General features: G+C 38.5%; 2 protein-coding genes and 1 non-coding gene across 5 annotated transcripts in view; 2 read left to right on the forward strand and 1 right to left on the reverse strand.

The window, feature by feature from the left end:
- LOC111331071 (D-ribitol-5-phosphate cytidylyltransferase) overlaps positions 1-13,257 on the reverse strand; it is a 13,438-nt gene extending 181 nt beyond the window's left edge. Inside the window, exons 1-16 of one of the 3 annotated variants that reach the window (XM_022936102.2) lie at positions 13,098-13,256; positions 11,866-11,921; positions 11,403-11,466; positions 10,977-11,032; positions 8,004-8,067; positions 7,331-7,411; positions 7,175-7,254; positions 6,394-6,463; positions 6,044-6,148; positions 4,806-4,851; positions 4,495-4,589; positions 3,563-3,625; positions 3,134-3,232; positions 2,833-2,964; positions 1,143-1,235; positions 1-588 (exon numbers count right to left, since the gene is read on the reverse strand). The exon at positions 1-588 is cut by the window's left edge and continues 181 nt beyond it. In XM_022936102.2, the coding sequence (XP_022791837.2) occupies positions 478-588; positions 1,143-1,235; positions 2,833-2,964; positions 3,134-3,232; positions 3,563-3,625; positions 4,495-4,589; positions 4,806-4,851; positions 6,044-6,148; positions 6,394-6,463; positions 7,175-7,254; positions 7,331-7,411; positions 8,004-8,067; positions 10,977-11,032; positions 11,403-11,466; positions 11,866-11,921; positions 13,098-13,202 (1,320 nt within the window). In that variant the 5' untranslated portion in view covers positions 13,203-13,256 and the 3' untranslated portion in view covers positions 1-477. Of the gene's footprint in view, positions 589-1,142; positions 2,503-2,832; positions 2,965-3,133; positions 3,233-3,562; positions 3,626-4,494; positions 4,590-4,805; positions 4,852-6,043; positions 6,149-6,393; positions 6,464-7,174; positions 7,255-7,330; positions 7,412-8,003; positions 8,068-10,976; positions 11,033-11,402; positions 11,467-11,865; positions 11,922-13,097 lie in introns of those variants that run through there. The other 2 variants (XR_015993997.1, XM_022936105.2) reach the window with 2 other exon arrangements.
- Positions 2,081-2,154, forward strand: Trnar-ucu (transfer RNA arginine (anticodon UCU)). The gene has a single exon. It is a non-coding gene; the product is annotated as a tRNA-Arg (tRNA).
- A 6,166-nt stretch (positions 13,258-19,423) lies between the features above and the next one.
- LOC111331060 (solute carrier family 23 member 2) overlaps positions 19,424-20,000 on the forward strand; it is an 8,449-nt gene continuing 7,872 nt past the window's right edge. The window contains exon 1 of the mRNA XM_088741037.1: positions 19,424-19,644. Coding sequence (XP_088597163.1) covers positions 19,627-19,644 — 18 coding nt within the window. The 5' untranslated portion in view covers positions 19,424-19,626. The remainder of the gene's footprint in view (positions 19,645-20,000) is intronic.

Consider the following 20,000-nt stretch of genomic DNA (forward strand, 5'->3'; position numbering starts at 1 on the left):
GTACATGTGAACATTTAGTACACAGCAAACCAAACTCGACCTCAGACCACCTACAGCTCGGTGGGAAAGTTTTGATTCGCAGACAACGAAGGCAACTATAAGTTAGTCAATGTATCTTATGATTACTAAACGAAAAGCTTTCATCTTCTTTTCTCCCACTAAAAGCATCGAGTCATAGCATATAGTCATAGTATCAGTTATGTAGTCCCAGTCACAATTCAATAGTTTTTTGAGGCGATCTCTGAGTGGATGTGGTGTCTCATGTCGTGACTCAGACCTCTTGCCCTCTGAGCATTACCACGAGTCAGGTGTACAGCTGACTTTTTTTGTTCCTCAGGACATTCAAGGCTTCGTAACTCCAACGTGTTAACCGCTACGATCTTTTGAACTCTTGAACTCAACGGCTCTGAATTGTGTCTCTATCCATCATTGTTTTGAACCAGAGCAGGCGCTGCGTCATTACTCTACACAGGGGAGTCACGTGTTCGCGTCGAAGGCCTGTCCACTAAATACTGACGGTGCATCTAATAATGCGCCAACTGTTAACTCAGCGGCTCTCACAAATCTCTCAGTGACAGCGTCTTTATCCTGCAGAAATAATGGACAGAAAGTCATGTCTTCAATCTATTTAAACTTCTTACAAAAATATTCAGTAAATCTTTCAGCATAGAACGGAGACAAACTTAAAATCATCAATATGTTGAGGTGTTCCTCTTCATGAGTAAAAAATAAGTTAATGAGTCAAAGAGAGTTAATTTCAATTTTTTTTTCTCTTTAGACGTAAGTTGGCATGTGACGAATCCTTCCCCATGATTAAATGCGTCCAAGTTCGCCGATAATGATGGTCTGCTCCGCGAACACTGCTCCTCGTGATGGTACAAACCTAAAAGAGGCTCATTGTGGACTCCTACAAACCATGAGAATTTTAAAAACTCTCAAAGGATATCAGTTTCAACTTTAAACAAAATATCCACACCTTCGATATTGCACGTCGGATTGGAAACAATGATTAAAAGTCAGCCAAAAGGCCACACAACATCGCGTAAGAAATTGAAAACTGGGTGTTATTGATGGAAAACTATTACTTTTAAAGCTACGTGCTGACTCGTCCTGACGTGCGATGAGATAAAAATAAATCATACCTCTGGTTTGTTTGTACTGTTGGAGAGGACAAACACACCGAAGCAATTTACGCCTTGTTCCTGTAAACAGGACTGGAGATCTTTCACAGCTGTCTGTGGTTGAAATAAACATGCATTCTAATAGAGTTTTTGAATTTCCAATTCTCTCACTGCTTCATTAATTTCGACTAACGACCATTGACACAGTATGACCTTTTATAGAGAGCAACTTCTGGTGTGATATTAGATCTGAATAATTTGGATATATCAACAAAGTTGAAATGGCAAATTGGCCACCGTAACGATTACAGAAGGTGACGTTTCGAGCGTTAGCCCTTCGTCGGAGCGTTCGAGCGTTAGCCTATTCGCTCCGACGAAGGGCTAACGCTCGAAACGTCAGCTTTTGTAATCGTTACGGTGGCCAATTTACCATTTCAACTTTGTTGATATATCCAAATTATTTCGTTACCCCCACCGACGCAGCCCCAAACAGTTTCTTTAGAAACTATCAGCCTTTATTCATTTAGATCTGAATAGTTTGGGCAAATGGGAAAATGAGTATTGATAAACGGTTCCCGTTACCAGTTACAATCAAAATCCACTATTCAAATTCACTTGGTGAACTTATGTTCTCTTAAATGGTGGAACAGAGAATTAACTCTGAAGAGTAAATTCAAGTGCTAGGAGAAACCCAAGAAAAACGCACTAGGCGTTAGCCCTAGTAAAGGGTACTAGGGAACCACACGAGGTAAAGAAAAAATGCTTATGACCTCAGTGGGAATCGAACCCACGACCTCCGGAATAGATGGGTTTCCCTTAGCACTTTAATTTACGCTTCAGAGTTAATTCTCTGTTCCATCATTTATGTTCATAGTGTTACGCGGCACAACATTTGTATGTACCCTTACTTTCTCTTCGCCGCGATTTACCACCTTAATTGACCCCGACTTCCTCTTTCCGACCTCGTAGCTTAGTCGGCAGAGCAACGGTAGATCTAATCCGGAGGTCGTGGGTTCGATTCCCACCGAGGTCATAAGAAGTTTTTCTTTACCTAGCGCTGCTCCCTGATACCTTTTACTAGGGCTAACGCCCAGTGAGTTTTTGATGGGTTTCAATCAGCACTTTAATTTACGCTTCAGAGTTAATTCTCAGTTACACCATTTGTGTTCATAGTGCTACGCGGCACAACATTTATATGTAGCCTTATGTTCTCTTAAATCCACTGAATGAAAGACAGAAATGGGAAAAAGCAAGAAAGTAATGGAACAGTAACCAACCAACAGACGTCAGCTAATGATTCCAGAGATCAGTTGAGGACAGTCCATGTCGAATTATGCTATTTCAACCGGTTTACTTTTCACTTTTTCCCAGCCTTCTCCACCTGAATGAGATAAGGTGGCCCGGTGGTTCATGTGCTCGCCTGCGGTATGGAGCCGTGGCTAGGCGGCCATGATGGCACGAAACTTAACTTTCGCTTTGTTGTTGTCCACCCAGTAGTTTGTTTGATTTAGAAAAACCTTTTATGGAAATCTTATGTGGGCAGAGATTTCCTGCTATGAGCTAGCATCTCATTTAGGGCGACAAGAAATACTCACTCTTGTTTTATTATACTGGAATAAGCTCTAACAACCGAGTTGAAGTCAGTATCCTACTGTACACCTTCAGCAGTGTATAAAAGTCTAAGCTCGTTATTATTCGTAGCTAACCTTACCTTAAATGCATCGAAATCCTTAATGCTATGAAGAAATCCAACATTAACGAGTCTCACACTTTTTAACAAACAGGAGTCGAGCGTCTCACAGAATGATCTGAGAAACAACCGAATACCTACTGTGTTATGGCCCTGGAAAGAAATACATGAAACAGTGTTAACGACAAGTGTAACCTGAAAGCATCTTCTGAGAAAAGTGAAAAAAATCTTCGCGATTACATGCAATTACCGTTGTAGGAATGGTATAATTTGAGATAAAATGACAGGGCACCCTCCCTCGCTAAATGTTATGCCATTGTACCTTGCAAACTACTTGTTCATCTGCGTGTGTGTCCTGCGTTACATAAACAACAGAAACACAGCAACCGGGAGCCACCAGCTTCAAGTTGATCTGGGATGCCTGTGATAATAGCAAATAAAATGAGGTACGTCTGTAACAAGTCAGTTTCCTCCGACTGGGCTACGTGGAAAGGTAGAGCGTTATGACGTCATGATCACCTTGCAAGCAAGTCAGCCTTAATCAGCTCTTGGTCCGCTTCAAAGTGGCGACAAAGTGGCGCTAACTACGCAAAACAGCAAACAGAATTTGACGTCATGCAGTAGATCAAATCTTTTTTTTTCAACAAAACTGAAGCAAAATTGTCTGAGGTTAATCTCTAAAGTCGGACTCTGAAATTACCAAAAAAAAAAACAACAATCCTCAACAGATATTGAAGCACAATTTACTAACCAAACACTGCGCCATATCTCGTGATAGTTGTCCGTCTCCAGATATGTCAGGAAGATACGTGACCTAGAAACAAAATCATTTTAAAACTCCAATGGTGAAGTAGGTTGTTCAGCTTAACTTTCTTAGTTGTGACATGAAAAACACTACAAGAAAAACACTGACAAGACAGACAAGACGAGACAGACCAGCCGAGACAGACCAGACGAGACAGACCAGACGAGACAGACCAGACGACAGACCAGACGAGACAGACCAGACGAGACAGACCAGACGAGACAGACCAGACGAGACAGACCAGACAAGACAGACCAGACAACTCCCCCCAATCATTAGAGATATAGTTTACCTCTGCAGAACCATCACTTGAAACTGTCATGTAACATGAGGCGTTTCTTTTAAGGTAACTTTGTTTTATCGTTGTTTTTTTTTTCGAAGGAGCAGATTTTGACGGCTCAAGACGACTAAAATTTCTGCTTGTATCTATTTTTACAACTTTCTCCTGATTCCAGCAGCAGGGCATTAACAAGGAGAAAACCTATAAAATTTTCTTGTTATCTACACTGCAGATGATCAATAGATAAATATTTCCAGATTTTGGCTGCGCAAAATACCAATTGATTTTCAATCGGCTGATGGCGATAAGTCATATCGTGCGAGATCTACACGAGCATATACTGGAGGATTGTGGACTATCGGCAAAATCTTCTAAAATTAAAATCCAGACAATACACATGCTACACGAGAAGATGAAAAACACTACTCAGCACACCACTTCAAGCAGCTCCTCACTAAGACCTGCTATGGTCATTTCATCATCATTGATACGGGGTCGAGCGCATATCAAGTAGCTGTATTAAACAACTCATGCTTGGTTCGTTCAGACACATTACTACAAAAATACATTCATTGTGATAAAAACAACCCAAACATACCATTTCATCTCTCTCCTGTATATGTTCATGCAGCTTTCCCGTGAACTCTGGGAAGTCTGTTCCATTGATCACCAACAGCACTTGCTGTTGCTTTTCTGATGAAAACAATCCCTGAATCAGCTATTGTAAAGAGATAAACCATACAATCCGTGCACTTACAACACATCCGTCCTTCTATTTCTACTCATATACACGGATCAACCCTGGCAACCCGATCTTTCTGTTGAATTTCTGTTGGAGAAGATCTTTTTTACTTTTGTTTTCTTAACCCAAATAAAACTTGGCTAATACAAGAAACAGAAGTTGAGCACCTTTCAAGACCCCTTCGGCAGAATACAAATCCTTTCTGTAGGTAACCTACAAATATACAGTCATGCATGTTATCAGTGGTGACCCACAGCTTGGATAAAAAGAGTTATAACAAAGTTCAAAGGACTTTACCCATTTAACAAGTAGATTCCAAATTGTCATGCCTTTGTCCAGTAATAAATCACAAATGTTGTAAGATTTGGTAACAAAAAGAGTCACTGATGTTCTTCTTCTCTATTACTGAAGAGGCACATGGCAACAGGGAGTCTATATATTCCGCATAATAGAGAAGCACAATTTTGCTTATGGCAACAGGGAGTCTATATATTCTGCATAATAGAGAAGCAAAATTTTGCTTATCGTGACATTACCTATTCACCAGCCTTCTTATAGATCATTAGTAAGAACTAATCAAAATACATCTATGATTCCACTCATTACATAATATGGTATCACATTGGAGACAAAATCATCATTTAAACAATTAACTTCTTCACTCCCAGATCTCATAATTAATTCTCTTTACTGTCAGTCATACAGTTCTTCTAGAGTAAGTTTGGAGAATTTGATATTGGATCAACTACTAGTCCCCTAATTGATATTTTTATTTATTCTCATTACTTGTCTGCTTGGTATTGTATTGATATTGTACGGAGAGATAATGTCTTGGTCACTCACAAGAGTAAAGGGTTAACTTACAGGAGTAACGAACAATGGCAAACAATTCATGGCACTTGACAAAAACTTAACTAAAATGAGGCAGCAAATGAGGTTTGAAGCTTCAACACTGTAGCTTTCCAACGAGATTGCTTGGATATCAAATCAATATGCCAATGTTCCTTGTTACTCTCACTAAGTAACCACTCATGACCATTCACAGGCTGATGCACATATTTTACTCATCACCAACATACTTTGATTAGGATTGTAAACAGCTTAATATGTGGATGCCCTTCAATACAGTCAACTTTGTTCTCAACTGCAACTTGAAGGGAAACTTAATAGAAATTAACCATTTACATTCTAACGTTTTCCGACAATGGTACTGACATCGAAAATCTGTTGAACAATTACCAGCTTTAGGGTGGGTGATCACTTCCTGAATTCTCATTACCTTTGTTTGATTTAACAGTGATACAGTAAAAAGAAATTAAATCCCAATCAGTCTAAGAGTTAAAGGAGATTATGATTTTTGAGTGGTCTTTATGGTTGTCTTTTTGCCAGAAGTAAAACTAATAACCTTCCAAAGAAATTCAGGTCCATCAATCAACACAGCATTTGTATCAGCATACTTTTGAGCCAGGTGTAAACACTCTGTGCCACAATCAAAGTCATATTCTGTGCACTATAAGATGGAAAAAAAATACAAAGAAAAAAAAAAATTTCTGTGTTGAACCTAAATTAAGATTTTTTCTTTGCAGAATTGCTCATCTAAACAAACCACAAATATGAGCAAGGCATCAGCTAAACAAAAAAAAACCCAAAATGATGTCCTACAGTTAAAGAAAAGGAAAAGAAAAGAAATCAATTGAAAACTTAATTAAAACACTTTCAAATTGCAAGAATACAAACATTATTTTCATTCCAAACCTTCATGTAGGCTTTCTGAATGACTTCATACTTGAAAGCTTGTGGCATTTCACTTGCCCTGAACTTTGACCTGTATGCAAAAGTCATGTTACTAAGAAATTAAACTGACATCAACGTACTCTGACAACTCCATTCAATAGAACAGGCCTGATAAGTTTTCCATCTTGAAGTGTACTAAACTATGACCACAGAGAAGTACTGACAGTATAAGGAAGCAGTCCAACACTAAGATTTGGAACACAGGACTACAGATTAATTAAACATGGACCAGGTTGGGTGATGTTGAAACAAAATTGACATAAATAACAATGCCTTCATTTCTCCTCTCCTCAGTGGACAGGAAGGGCCACCTGGTGGAATTTCCTTTGCTAAATTATTATCATTATTTTTATTATATCATGCTAAATAATGAAAATAGGGCAACTGACAAATAGGAACACATGTATTCATTTAAACTTGGTATCAAATGATAACAGCCATGATGACTGACAGTGTTCATCCTAGCTTTATTCAATGTACATTTTATTCAATGTGGGGCATGTTCTTGAATGTTTTAGGATGTTATCAATCCCAGAAAACCTTGGAAGTAACAATAACATTCAGTTTCTAATTTTTAAATATTGCCTGTTAAAAAAGTTTACACATGCAGCTCATTCTATCAACAGTTTCTGTAGAAGATACACTATTTAGTGTGCCTGTGTAATGCATGGGTAGTTGACAGTTTCTGACAGGAACTGTTCTGAGCTGTTCCAATGAGCTGTTAATCCTATTCCTACATTACCTGTCAAGTGAATGATCTAGGAACCCGTCACATGACTGAGCAACAACTGTGGATGAAAGTGGTCTGATCATCCCAGCTGCCTGAGGAAGAATAGACAAAAACAGACCCAAATTAGCAGACATGGAATTATCCTTCACAAATCATAACTTTACTTACCCCATTATTATTAGCAGCCATTGTCACACTCCTCAATGTTTGTTCATCAACAAATGGCCGCACAGCATCATGAAGAATTACCTGTAATAAAAAAATTGAAAGCAGCTGTTCCATAAGAATTCATGGGACATCATTAGGTCACATAAGTTGTTCAAAGTCTATCGTAATATTCATTCTCCATTTAAAATGACCATAAAAAGCTGAAATAATCTCAGAACATTTGTTGTGTTATGACCTCTCAAATTGGCTTTCTTTCCAATTATTCCTGAATAGTATGAATGAGAAAAAAAAGTGTCTAAAATTTTAAAGTCTTTGATAAAAGCAATCAACAGTACATCAAAGAAACAATTAGAAAAACAGCATTAATTTCACAGCCAAACAACTGTCAAATTTGGTTGGTAGTGGTTTTTTGTTTGTTTTTGTAAAATTATTTTAAAAGTAATACTCTCAAATACCGCTTATTTCAGAGTTACTGCAAAGCAAATCAACCAAGTAGGTTTTAAAACATTTACACTGCATTGGGTTTTTTTGTTTAATTCCACACAATATGCCAGTAATACACGATGGTGTTAATGAAAAATAAATAGATGATTTGAAGATCAATTAAAAATATAATGCATTAAATAATATGGAAATGATCATGGTGATTATTGTATTTACCATTTTCACTTACTACTGTTGGAGGACTTCTCCCATCTGCAGTGAGTGCTTGAATACCATTCCATAATGATCTGTGTCTATTAATATTTAGAAATAAAAAAAGATCAAACAACATGTCAGCTTGAATGCTCATTTCTAGAAATAATAACCAACAGTGTACACCACAGAGATTTTTCTTATTAATATCCTTTGGCCTCTTGTTTCATAAAATGCATCCTAGCTATCTAATCCTATTTCTCATCCTCATCATCTCATTAAGTCCTACTTCTCATCATGATAACCGGGGATTTCAACATACATGTTGATCAGCAGAGTGATCCAGATAGTGATATTTTTCTTGAGTTACTTGCATCTATGGGTTTCCTCCAACAGGTGGATAAACCGACGCATCAGTCGGGTCACACCCTTGATTTGATTATCACTCGACAATGTGACGTTGTTCTGGCTAGTGCTCCCACGACTGACTACTTTCTATCAGACCATTGGTTTATCTTATGTGATCTCAATATTGAGAAACCGGCCTTACCAACAAAAACAATATCCTACAGGAAAATTAAAGATATTGATCGGCAAATTTTACGTGATGAGTTGGCAGGAACTAAGTTGTGCCTGAATAGTCCTAACACCCTAGATGATCTTGTTGAATGTTATAATTCAACTCTTTCTTCACTTCTTGATCGTCATGCTCCGCTGTTAACTAAGAGATTTAAAATCAGACCTCTTATGCCCTGGTTTAATAATCATTATGATATTAAACAAGCGAGAAAGGAAAGGCGAAGGGCAGAAAAAAAATGGCGCCAAACTGGCTGTGCTTCTGATTTTTTGGAATTTAAATCTAAGAGGACCTACACCACTTATCTTATGAATACTGCCCGTTGTGAATTTTTTAAGGAATTCATCGATAAGAACAGTTCCAATCCGAGGGAATTGTTCACAGCAACTAAGAAACTACTGAAGCATGATCATGTTGTTCCTTTTCCCCCATCAAATAATTTATAAACTCTTGCCAATGAGATGGGCACGTTCTTTATTGATAAGATCAGAACGATTCACGCTAAGCTTGATAAATTAACATCTTCAGCTTTATTGGAAGTTTTTAGTGATGATACTGAATCATGGTCTGGCGCTTTGATGGATCATTTTAAACCACTGTCAGAAGGAGATTTACGTAAACTCATAGAAGGTTTTCCTAAGAAAAGTTGTATTTTGGATCCCATGCCAACGTCTTTGGTGATTAACTGTATTGACGTGCTTCTTCCAGTTATTACTAAAGTCCTTAATCTGTCCCTGGAGTCTGGTTCATTTGCATTAAACCGGAAATGTGCGCTGGTTAATCCATTATTAAAGAAGACCGGTCTTGATCTGGTATTTAAGAACTATAGGCCAGTCAGTAATCTTCAGTATGAGTCAAAACTTACTGAAAGAGCTGTCTTCAATCAGTTGCATGAACATATGATGGCAAATAGCATTTATCCCTTATTCCAGTCTGCATATAGAAAATACCACAGTACTGAGACTGCATTACTGAGAGTAATGAATGATATTCTTCTACAGATGAACTCCCAACATGATATTCATCCTAGTTCCTGTGTTAGAAATCTCGGTGCAGGGTTTGATAATAAGTTGTCAAAGTCAACACACATTTATAAAATTTGTAATTCCGCGTTTTATCACCCACATAATATTAGGAGGATTAAGAATTATTCATCTCGCGATTCGTTATTAACGCTTATTCATGCTTTTCTCACTAGTCGTTTAGACTATTGTAATGGACTTTTGTATGGCCTTCCTAAGTCACAAATAGCCAAATTGCAACGTGTGCAGAATGCTGCGGCTAGACTTGTACTGAGTTTAAGTAAGTATTCGCATATTTCTCCTGTGCTTTGTCAACTTCACTGGTTACCAGTACAACATCGTGTTCATTTTAAGAACATAATTTTAATATTTAAAGCTATTCATGGATGGGCACCTAGGTATATCATTGAACTAATTAACATCAAGCCTAGGTCTGTATATAATCTTAGATCAAATCAAAGTTTATTACTTGACCCTCCTAAGGGGAAAATGCTTGCCACATTGGGGGACAGATCATTCTCTGCTGCGGCCCCTTACTTATGGAATGCTCTGCCAGCTGAATTACGTGATATTCAATCATTTTCCATTTTTAAATGTAAGCTGAAAACTAATTTATTTCGTGCAGCTTTCTCAAAGTACCCTGTCTGACAATTACTTTTATTAGTATTACTAATTAACTTCCTTATTAAGATCCTCATTCCTAATTAAGATCCTTATTATGGATATTCCATATTATTCTTATTTTTAACATACATTGTTAATATTAATGTACATGTAATTAGTTTTATAAATTTGAATTCACTGTAGTATTCTAAGTTGTTAAGCGCTGTTGATCATTGAATGAAAATAGTGCTCTAGAGGTTATTAAATTAAATTATAATTAATCCTACCTTCTCCCCAGCTATGTGCATCCTATCCCCTCCCCTGCCATGTGCATCCTATCCCCTCCCCTGCCATGTGCATCCTATCCCCTCCCCTGCCATGTGCATCCTGCCCTCTCCCCTGCTATGTGCATCCTATCCCCTCCCTTGCCATATGCACCCTGCCCTCTCCCCTGCTATGTGCATCCTATCCCCTCCCCTACCATGTGCACCCTGCCCTCTCCCCTGCTATATGCATCCTATCCCCTCCCCTGTCAAGTGCCCCCCTGCCATGTGCAACCTGCCCTCTCTCCCACCATGTGCATTCTTCCAAATCCTATCCCTTATTAGACAACTGTGAACATCCCTTTTTTTTTCTGTTTAGTTCCGTGTCTGATCAGCTCTGTTCTATGTTCTAAATGCTGAGCCAGGGAAAATATTTTCATAGAAATCTAACTCAAACAGCCTTTTCTGTACCACAGCATGAAATTATTCACTAAAACTTTTAGGAGAACAGAATCACTAAAAGTGTGAGTAGATCTTAATCAGACCTTGTGGACCCTCCATAAACTAATCTGACTTTACCATGATGAAAGTCCTTCAAAATCTGTAGAGCAATAAAACATAATAAGGATATCATTAATAAATGGCTTGCTTATTTATGAATGTTATAATCTTGAATTTTTAAAATTGGTTTAAAATTCACATAATTATTATGCCATTATTCCCAGCTAAATCTTGAGAGATTCAGTGACTTGACACATGCAGTGCTGGACTCAGTGTTAGGAGGGCCTGGTTTGAAAAGTAGCCTCAGGTCACTGTGTTGTGTTCTTGGGCAAAACACATTGCTCTCACACTGTCTCTTTCTGGCCAGCAGCTCCAGCTGGATTAACTACTTGGCTCAAGTGCAGACTGGATCAATCCAAGACCAAGTCTGGCAACTTACTGTCACTCAATATTTTAATGATCGGCATTACCTTCTGTGCTTCCTCCATATAGTTTACATTGATGGGTACAACAACCTCCTTGATCCATGATACACTGCAGTGTAAAATTATCGCTGTTAAGTTGGATATTATGAAAAAAAAAAAACAAACAAACAAAAAAACATGGCACAAACAGTATTTTTATTTAAAATTAAGACTTTACTTTAAGTTTTTCCCAATGATGTTTCCATTTTCTGCCCCTCTACATTACATCAAATACCTAACTGACCAGGGTTGTTTAGTTAAGATGGCTAAGTTCCTGCTTTGATCACTTTTCCCTCACTTCATGTTCATAGAAGACTAAAAATAACTAGGCTAGAATCTAGAAATCTTGACCTCATATCTAATCACTAGTGCACAAATATAGACATCCCTATAGCTTCACAATACATGGGTACCTCATTGTTTGAATTTAGATGAGTTTGGAACATAATTTGATGTAAAAAACACTTACCTTTCAAATGCTGCCAAGGTGTAACTGATCAGTGGCCTTTCTTTTACTTGACAAAACTGAAAAAAAAAAAAACAGTCAAATAGAAAGGCCATATACATGATTTTTGATACTGTCACACTTTCAAGCTTACTTTACGTAGCAATCTTCAATACACTGACAGTTCCCGCAATATTACTTGCACATTAGATATTAATTTTTATCTCAAAGGCCACTACTGCATATGTCATGCTTTTGCAAAGCCTATCTTAAACAGCTCTGCAGGCTGCAATGATAATTCTGATTAAACCATCTAATTCCACGGGAAACCCTATCCTGCCCAACCCACCCCCACTAATCAACATCCACTTCTTATTGAGTCGTGTTTCAATGCAATCAGTGCCACGCAACATGAAGGTTTCTCCATTAGGGTGTTTTACTCCCCTTTGTTTGAGGTAAATGTTTACAAGCACCTTGCAATGTACAGTAGCTTAATCTAAGGAAACTACATAATATCTTCAATTTTCACTGCAATGACTAGGCTCAGACAAATAGTGCTGGCATAATTCCGAGCATAATGCTTTAGTCAGAGCATAATACATCAAATTGGATTCCTAGTAATTTTATAATTAAGTTTCCTTGATCTTCTTCAGCATACATCTTACATGCCATTTCTATCACTTTTCTGTTTTTTGGCATCAAGGACCTGGTTACTACATCTGGTAATCATGTTTGAAATACTTATTTTGTCTTTGTATGCTTTGTAATAATCCCTGGTAAGTTTTCCCCGTCAGTGGCGAGAAGGAGGGGAGGGTGTGGGTGGAGGGCCAGGGGCTATTTAACGCTCTCTGATAAATTAAATGGAGCATCAGGGCTCGACACTAACAGTAGCCCACCAGCCACAGACTAGTAGAAATTCGGTTTTGGCAAGTGGTTTTCGATTTCCACTAGCCAGTTTGGCTAGTAAACAAACTGAAATTGTCTTACCATCTAATATTTCACTAGCCACTTGGCTAGCAAGTTGAATAGTTAGTGTCGAGCCCTGCGCATAATTAAAAATCAATCGCAAAATTTTGGGCATAATGATATATTTTCAGAGATGACGCTCAAAGACACAATGCTCGAATCTGCGAGCATAATATCTCTGGCCCTACTATTACAATGCATTCCGATATTTAACAACTGTGCCAAAGACGATATATACTTGACAAACGTAACAATTCAAATGCTTCTTTTAACGATTATTGGATTTTTACCTGTTTAGGTAGTCTCAAGTTCATTCTCACTCCTGATCCACCCGCCGGTAACACAGCCACAACGTCAAAACACACCGTTACCTTGCCATCCCCAACAGCCGCCATTTTGCTTTTGAACACGCTCGCTTTAGTCTTCTCGCGGTACACCACTTGTCTTCTATCACCCGATTCGCCTTTAATCTACCGCTTATAAGCGAATTTAATTATACCAAATTACCGCATACATGCTGATAAAGTAGGACCTATTTACCTACCGAGATTAGATTACCGAGAACAAAACAAAGGCCAAAACAAAAGAAAACAAAGGAAAACAAAACAAAGGAAATGATTTCAGAATGTTTTTCTGTTCTTCAGTAATCTTCACGCGTGGAATTTTATCCATGATCTCTTCACGCGTGGAATTTTATCCATGACCAGGCCCCGGTTGTTCGAAGGATGGATAACGCTATGCACTGGATAAATCTCTATCCGGTGGATAGCACAGTACGTTTTGGTAACACTTATCCGCTGGATAGCGATTTATCCGTTGGATAGCGTTATCCGCCCTTTGAACAACTGGGGCCTGATGTAAAAGCGATGAATTTTCCTCTTTCGCTTGAACCTTGCCACATGTCAAGTGCGACTGCGATACCGAAGACATTCTGAAATAATTTCCTTTGTTTTTTTTTCTTTGTTTTCTTTTGTTTTGGCCTTTGTTTTGTTCTCGGTAATCTAGTCTCGGTAGGTAAATAGGTCCTACTTTATCAGCATGTATGCGGTAATTTGGTATAATTAGATTCGCTTATAAGCGGTAGATTAAAGGCGAATCGGGTGCACCCTTCTATATGCCGCCAGTTCGTTTTGCCCTTGGCCCTCTCCTTTCCGTCCAAAACCATTCATCCGGTTCACAAGGTCATACATACATACATACATACATGCATGCATACATGCATACGTACGTACGTACATACATGCATGCATACATACATACATAACCTTTAAACAACAACAAACATATGAAACATATGTATGAACTGCGGTTATGAAACGTATATATGCACGATCCTTCGCAGTAAAGCACTATTTCAGCAATAGTGAAAATCAGACCTGAAAAAAATTTCAGGCCTGTACGGGATTCGAACCACTGACCTCTGCGATACTAGTGCAGCGCTCTACCAATTGAGCTAACAAGCCAACTGGGAGCAGGCCATCAAATTAATTCGACATAAACCCGTAGATGATAAATCAAACAACATGTTGTTTGATTTATCATCTACGGGTTTATGTCGAATTAATTTGATGGCCTGCTCCCAGTTGGCTTGTTAGCTCAATTGGTAGAGCGCTGCACTAGTATCGCAGAGGTCAGTGGTTCGAATCCCGTACAGGCCTGAAATTTTTTTCAGGTCTGATTTTCACTATTGCTGAAATAGTGCTTTACTGCGAAGGATCGTGCATATATACGATACATAACCTTTATTAACGTGTCTAGTCGTTCTAGTGCCTGTAGGCACTAACTGGGGACACCCTAAAACTACATTTCATCATTAAAACAAACTAATAAATATTCTAAAACCAATATAATAATTAATGGCACTAATTGAGGACATCCTAAAACTAGCATCTCTGCGACTCAAGAGCGATACTCGATGAGGTAGGGTGTGAGAAAGCCATTCAAGGCTAATGCAAAGCGAGCAGGAGAGCTTGAGGAAATGAGTTAGTGTTCTCTTGAAGGCCACTGCTTCCTTTTACGGTGTTCTTCTATCTGGGCCTATCACAGAGCATAACTTGCATCTCCAGACTATGCCCCGCTCAACCAGAACGGTCACAGAACAGCCAACATCGTTAGGAAGGGCTAAGTCGACAAGAAGGCTCGTCTAACACTAATAATAATAATAATAACAATGATGATGATGATGATGATGATGATAATGATGATGATAATGATGATGATAATAATAAAGCCACCGAAGCCACTTTACGAGAACAAGAGAGGAAAGGCACTCTGGGACATACCACTATATGCAGAACACGCGGAGGTGAGGATAGAGTGTACGGTTATAGACAAGGAGAGGAAAAAAAGTAGTCTTACTTGAAATTATCTGTCCACGGGTCAGAGATCAAATGTGCAGAGGAGACGAACAAGTACGCTTTGCTGCGGTCCGAATTAAGAAGGAGATACCCAGAGTGCAAGTTACAGCACTCTGAGAGCTCCAGAGCGCTCTCCAGAGCGCCGCTGCTCGTCTCATCTCTCTTTCAAGAAAACATGAACACATTACGTCTATTCTAATAAATCTTCACTAGCTTCCGATACATTATCGCATTGTGTTTAAAATTCTACTCACCACATACAGAGCTCTTAACAATCTTGCACCATCCGTACATTCGTGATCTACTCACACCTTACGTTCTAGCTCGTCAACTGCGTTCATCATCTAAAAATCTCCTTGTGATTCCTCATTCTAATTTGAAGACAAACGGTGTAAGATCTTTTTCTGTAGCTGCCCCCACACTCTGGAACACTTTGCCGTCTGATATCATGAACAGCTCCTCAGTGTCCGTTTTTAACAACAAACTTAAAAGTTTTCTTTTTAAAAAATCGTTTTTCTAATTTTACAATTGTGTCACTCTTGTTAAGCGCTTTTGAACTTTGAGGAAACTAGCGCTATATAAATACTTTATTATTATTATTATTATTATTATTATCATTATAAGATTGAGCAACATAACATCATAATAGACGCACTTGGAAGGAGCTCGCGAAGGGCAAGGAAAGCATACGCCAACTGGTTGGAAGTGGCCGATATCATTCAGTGCTAAGGAACATGCAGAAAGCTGTAGTCTCTAGCTCCCTTAACATTGCCAGGACTTTCAAGGTCCTATCAGACTAAGTTCTTCCAACGACGTTAGTTTTTAGTATAGGTTTTAAACATTTATCTCCATTTTAGGGTCTATGGGTATACCTTTTTAGAACTTTTAGGTTTATTTGTGTCTGGACTTTTAAGGTCCTATCGGACTAAGTTCCTTAAACGACGCTACGTTCAAGCACAGTTTTAATAGGTTGATGGAACATTTTCAATTTTATCTGTAATCTGAAGCATTCAGAAGTGTATACTGCAATAATAAGAACAAGAAATGATAAGAAATAGCAAGAAATAACAATAAATAATAAGAAGTAATAAGAAGAAGAACAAGAAAGTATCGGTGATCGAGATGGGCAGCCCGTGGGTAGAAAACTCAGGGAGGAGCGAAAGCTGGCGAAGAAACAGCAAAGTATGGACCACTGCGCTGGGAGCTTGAACAGAGATAACCTGATTATCGGGTGGCACAATACAACATTATTGTGGATGTACTCGGAGGTTATTCAAGAAATGTTAGAAAGGCACTTAAAGAGCTAGAAGGGGATGAGAGCGACACAACAGCTCTGCAGATACAGAAGTCAGTCATCACAAGTTCACTCAATATTGCGAGGCGCTTTACGATTTTGAGACAAGGGATCGATATTAAGTGTTTTATCACATTTAAGCGTTATCATAGTGATGTTATAGAACTTTAAGTATTTAGCTTGAGGATTTTACTAGATAGTAATTACGTTTGGGACTAAGGCTTTTATGATTAGGAATTGCCATAGTTCACTCAATATGGCGGGGCGCTTTAAGATTGAAATAAGGGATATTAGATGTTTTCACATTTAAGTGTTTCGATAGTGACGTATGGAACCTTTAGTATTTTTACTGAGGTTTTTATTACATAGCAATTAAGTTTAGGACTTTCATTATTAGGGTTTGATAATTAGGAATTCAGTATAGGAATTTTAATTGTAAGGACTTTGATCGTTGCATTGATTGGTTACGGCTTGCCCCCCAATCATTGTTTAGGATATCTGGGCATCCAAAAGTTTTTATTGCCATAATAATAATAATAATAATAATAATAATAATGATAATAATAATAATAATGTTAGAACGTCATTTTTAAATTAGGTTTTTAAAGGAACGCGAGCTGTCTGAATTACTATTATTAGTTTCCCCATAGCTAATAGAGGGAGCAGGTTAGGAAACTCGGCGAACTTCAAAGGACCAAAACAATAGCGGCTCCCTGATGTTGAAATGACTCATCACGTCTCCTGTACTAACTATGGTTTCCCACCATTTCTACACGTTGTATAGTATAGGTAGGTAGGTAGACTTTGCTTAGCCAGGGTGGCCCATTCAGCAACGAGGCTGATATCCAGAGGGGCCCTGGTTAAGAATATTCAAGACATCTTGAAAGCTAAAAATACAGGATAAAATTTAAACAAACATGCAACAGTTTACAAGAATATAGTGTCTATCAAATGTTAAAATTTGTAGGTATTAATTAAAACTTTGAAGGAAGAAAGTGACTCGGCGTTTTGAATACAACGAGGTAAAAGGTTAAAAAGTGCTGAGCCCGAATACCTTAAAGTTCGTTTTGCAAGGCTTAGTTTCAGTTTGGGCACGTGCAAATCTGTTCTCCTGCGAGTATTATAGCTATGTACATTACAATTTCTAGTGAAATAGTCACTCAAATATTCAGGTACTAGATTATTTAGGCATTTAAATACAAAGGTACATTTATGTCTTTTCAGTTTTGTTTCTAGCTCAGCCCACCCTAAAACATTAAAAGTGTCTTTAGAAGAGTCACGCCTTAAAACGATGCGGACAGCGCGATTTTGTAACCGTTGTAGAGTTTTGCTGGAGGTGGCTGACACTTCACCCCACACGGTGTCCGTATAACACAAGATTGGCTCTATTGTGGACACAATTGTATTGTATTGTACACTATTGTATTGTAGACACAATTCGCTGCTTTAAGGGTAAGGCAAGATCTTATTCGGGCTAAGATTCCCAGTCGCTCGTTGACTTTGTTACAAATCGTGTCAATATGCTCTTTCCAGTGAAGCTGCTCGTCGAGCATAACCCCGAGATAATTAAACTTCGTCACTCTCTCTATTTCCTTTCCTTGGATCTGCAGTACAAATTCTCATGAGGTTTGCAGTAATCGCCTTGTTCCAAAAAGTAGTCCTTCCGTTTTGCTATGACTTAATATTAGTCTGTTACTCGTCAGCCAGTGCTCAACTCGTTTGAGATCTACTGATGGCGTTGACATGGGACCCAGAGTGGTAGATGACTATATCGTCGGCGTACATGCTAATTTCGGAGTGCATCAGACACTTAGGCAGATCATTTATGTAAATAATAAATAGTAATGGTCCTAATAAGGAACCTTGCGGAACGCCAAAGTCTACAGGAAGGCTAGATGATAATTCTTTTCCATATTGAACCCTCTGCGAACGAATCGTTAAATAATTTCTGAACCAAGTTAAACTGTGTCCTCTAACACAAAAGTGCTGTAGCTTATGAAGAAGGCAATGGTGATCAACGAGATCAAAGGCCTTTTTTAGATCGATAAAGGCAGCTCCGGTTAACTGTTGCTTGTCCAGCACAACTCGTTATAATCCCGGAAATATAGAAAGTTATTATCCCGGTAGGAACATAGGTTAAGTTGTTGCGCCCTATGTTTTTTTTTGTTTTTTTAGTAAGCTCAGCATCTAGAAGTTCAGTACTGCGATAATAATCATAATTATTATTATTATATATTAGACTTAAACAGCGCTAAAATCATAAAATATTCAAGGGCGCTTTACATTGTAAATTAGAATTAACTTACCGGTAAGTAAACAGTAAAACAATTCCTACACATGTGGTATAAGATTCAGACAGATTGTACGCTAATTTAAAAAAGTAACTTTTAACTTTGACATAAAAACAGTCAGAGTTGGACTTGAACGTATCTCTTGAAGACCTTGAATAACAGCAAAGAAAACGTCCCGAGTGGGCAAAGATGCGATCACCAAATGTCCAGTGAGTGGTTCTAGGAACCGATGAACCGATTCGATGAATCACAAGAAGCCAGTGCAAGTGGTACAAGGACGAGATATGATGAAATTTGGATAGCCCAAACCTTAATCTAGCTGAAGCGTCAAGTACTCTTTGAAGACGATCTGATTGGTGCTCGGGGATGCCTCTACTAACTATGATGCCACAAAGAAGAGAATTACAGTAGTCACGAATATATGAAAAAGAGTCTTGGTGGTCCAAGGACTGAAGAACTTCCTTATTTGCAGAATTCTAAACGACCCATGGAACGCTTTTACAACAGACCTTGCCAATATGGACAGACACCGTGAGACATCTTAGTGTCCAAACCGGTAACGAGTTCCGGCTACATTGAGTCATGAAAACAGATTTTGTGATCGGAGTTGTGTAGTTCCCACAATTATTTCAGTCTTCATGAAGAAAAAGCAGTTGAAGATAAGGGGGGCGGAGAGTTTTGTGGCCGGAAGGAAACTTGATGGGCGCGAAGGCATGACTTTCCCATCTTTCCACGTACTTGGATCAACAATGTTCCGGTCGAATGATTATAATCAGTTGAGAGCTGGAAGGCTTAATCTTTAACAACCCACATTATATCGATAACAAAGATACTTCGTAGCACTATCTACCGCGAGACGGACGCTCATCGAACGAACATGGAAATCAAAGCCGAGGTAAGGTAGATCTTTCCCTTTAAGAGTAATCACTTTGTTGTTTTTTTAATGACACATTCCGCCCGCTGTATTACAAAAGAAAGACTTCAACACAGCCACACACGGGTTCTAAGTTCCCGCATTCTTAATTAGTGTCTTGGCGTCTCTCGAGTCTGACATTTTTGCGCTTTTTTTTTAACATTCGACACTCCTACAGAGAAAGAATTCAATAAACGTTTTCGAAGAAGTCCAGTAAACCCCGAAAGATTCTTAGAATTGGCTATAATAAAAACTAAAAACAGTTGACGAACTCTGAACGATTTCTAGAGAAATCGAAGCTTCAAGAAGCAATAACATGGTCCCTCAAACGGAAGGAC

This window comes from Stylophora pistillata, chromosome 12 (assembly GCF_964205215.1).
Source record: "Stylophora pistillata chromosome 12, jaStyPist1.2, whole genome shotgun sequence".
Lineage (NCBI taxonomy): Eukaryota > Metazoa > Cnidaria > Anthozoa > Scleractinia > Pocilloporidae > Stylophora > Stylophora pistillata.